This window comes from Papaver somniferum, chromosome 3 (genome assembly GCF_003573695.1).
Source record: "Papaver somniferum cultivar HN1 chromosome 3, ASM357369v1, whole genome shotgun sequence".
NCBI classification, from domain to species: Eukaryota; Viridiplantae; Streptophyta; class Magnoliopsida; order Ranunculales; family Papaveraceae; genus Papaver; species Papaver somniferum.
Genome location: NC_039360.1, coordinates 54436814 through 54439744, shown reverse-complemented (window position 1 = coordinate 54439744; position 2931 = coordinate 54436814). Strand labels below are relative to the sequence as shown.

At 37.6% G+C, this 2931-nt stretch overlaps 1 protein-coding gene across 1 annotated transcript; it reads right to left on the bottom strand.

The window, feature by feature from the left end:
• Positions 1 to 1176: 1176 nt before the first annotated feature.
• On the bottom strand, positions 1177 to 1920 carry LOC113359461. The gene is made up of 3 exons (XM_026603087.1): positions 1887 to 1920; positions 1766 to 1780; positions 1177 to 1646 (listed from the first exon to the last, which is right to left on the bottom strand). Exons 1-3 carry the CDS (start codon positions 1918 to 1920, stop codon positions 1177 to 1179), a joined length of 519 nt encoding a protein of 172 aa, XP_026458872.1.
• Positions 1921 to 2931: the final 1011 nt, after the last annotated feature.

Below are 2931 nucleotides of genomic sequence, written 5' to 3'. Positions count from 1 at the left end.
TAGAACCAGTTTAGTACCCAAACCGGTGCGCAAACTGAATGTTCTGTGAACTCCGGAATCGTCAAAGGTCTACGAGTTTGCAAACCGGTACATGAACTAAAGACTCCGGAACTTTGATTTGGGTCAAAGTTTGCAAACCGGTACGTGAACTCAAAAGTTATGTAAGAGTACGAAACTTGGTAATTGCATAAGTGTGCAAACCGGTTTATGAACTAAAAAGTTTTATTGACTCCAGAACTCGGTAATTACATATGAGTTTGCAAACCGGTCCGCGTACTGTGACTCAGCCGATTCACGAATGCTTTAAGTAATTGTACCTTGTACATTTACAAACTATGTCGATCATGATTCATTTGTGATTAGTCTCTTATATTGTGGCAACTTACAATATCCCTTTAGGTACTTTCCCTTTTCGATATCTGGGTGTTCCAATTTTTCAAGGCAAACCAAGAGCTTCTCATTTTAATGAGATTATGGATAGAATCAAGATCAAATTTGCGGCTTGGAAGGGTAAGTCTTTATCTATGATGGGTAGAGTTGAGCTTGTCAAAACTGTGATACCTAGCTCTGCTTTGTATAGCTTTCATGTCTACAAATGGCCTGCTTCCTGCATCCAACCCTGGAAAAGTGGGTTAGAAATTTTGTGTGGGCTGGTGATATTAACACTATGCATCACAATTCTGTAGCTTGGGACAAGGTGTGTCTTCCTGTGGAGGAAGGTGGTTCGGGAATCAAGTCTTTAAAGAGTCTAAACGATGCAGCTCTTATGAAGATGGCTTGGAAGACAATGACTGCAGAATCTGTTTTTGGTAATTTCATTAAGGGTCTGTTTGGCAGCTTGGAAACCCAACAACATATCCTAAGTAGAGATATCAGTTATCTAACTAGGAATTGGTTAACTTGAATTATGTTTGTCTCAAATTTTATCTTATCCCAGATTAACATAGAAGTTGTTTGGTTAACATCTCAATCACCCAATAGAAATCATAAGTATAACTTGAATCATGTTTGTTTCGCTCTCGATTCAAACAATAACATGCAAATAACAGTATCCAAGTCTAACTCATCCAATTTAAAAACCAATATGAAAATAACAGTATCCAAGTCTAACTCATCCAATTTAAACAACAATATGCAAATAACAGTATCGAAGTATAACTCAACAGTATGCAAACATTAGCCGCGGCGGCGACGCTGATAATCATTCCACATTGCATCTGAGATTGAAGTTCGAAGTTCTGAAGCTACTTCTCGTTGTCTATTTCTCCCAAGTGTAGGGCATTCACTGTATTGTTGCATTCTTGGATCGGTTTCTAGTAGGTTTTGTAAGTTCTCATCATCGAAAATCAAGTCATTAATGCACTCTTTGCGGATGTGGTTATGAAGGATGCAACATGCAAGTACAATTTTCACTTGTGATTCGAATGGATATTGAGGCTGCAGTTGCAAAATAGTGAAGCGTCTTTTAAGTATACCGATAGCACGTTCAATTGCATTCTGTAACGATGCATGTCGGAGATTGAATAATTCCTTTGCATATTTTGGACGATTTCCACCAAATTCCTTCAAGTGATAACGGACACCACGATATGGAGTAATAAACTGCGGCATATTGGCGAATCCTGCATTAGCGAGATAAAATTTACCTGTACAAACAAAAAAAAGGCTAAGTTATCAATCAAGCTCTCCGTGGATATAACATAAATGTGATTATAGACTTACTGCATATAGGATCTTCTTCCCCATTCTAAAATGAAGTACAAACATTGTACAATTTTCCCTGCAACAGTAGGAATAGGAATTGCAGCTATTGCAATGCAGTGCTAAAACCAACAGTAACTACCAAAACCAAAACCCTTGTTACTTCCCGTATTTTACTCGTTTACCATTTGGAAGACCACTGAACTGAGAGCCACCCATGAGTTATTAGCTCTTTTCTGAGAGCCACCCGTGAGTATCAATGAAATGGATTCACAGATGAGATTAAGTGGGTCTCGGAAGACCACTGAACTGAGACATGGGATGTGTAAAAAAACAGACAAATAGTTCCCAATAATCATTAAAATGTCATGCTCACAGATGAGATTGAATATCATGCTCTAGGAATAATCATTAAAAAAACAGACAAATAGTTCACAGATGAGATTAAATGTCATGCTCTAGGAATTCCAAACACATAATTCAACTGGAGGGTTTCTTTGATAGTAAATGATGAATTGAACAAATGATGAAAAATACAGCATGACCAGCATGCCTATCTATCTAATTAAAAAGTAGTTGTCTACCTGAGCTTCCCGTTAAAAAGATGTCAAAGCTAGAAACATGGGTTGGCAATAGTATTTGGAAGTAGAATGAAAAATATATGATAGCACGTTATACCTTCGGGCACAATTAATCTATCGCATCTTGTTAGAGCTGAATCTAGTATGCGTGAATCAGCAGCCGAGCCTTCCCAACCAGCTAGAACATACTGAAACTGTAAGTCAAAGGAACAAGCTACTAAAACATTTTGCGAAATGAACCCTTTTCTGCACCAAAAAGGGACTTGTTCGTCGAGACCAACCATTGCTGGTATTTGTGTTCCATCAATGGCTCCTATACAATCCTATAATGAAAAGAATACGAGTAAAAAGTAGTTGGCTGTGGATACAAACATATTATATATACAACAAAAACTAATTGAGTTTATGTGATAAAGCTTGGTTGAAGATATGCAATACCTTGAAGTATGGATAAAATCTTGGGTTTTCTAAGATTTCAGTGGGGGTATCAGGCCCTGCTGGTACAAGAAAATCATCTGCCAATGCAACAATAACCAAGACTGCATTAAAATGTCTACTAATTGTCTCACCTGAATGCTGAAAACGCTCTTGAAGTATCCTGTTACGTTCATTATGTCCAACAGCAAGCATAAAAATTGCTACTTTTTCT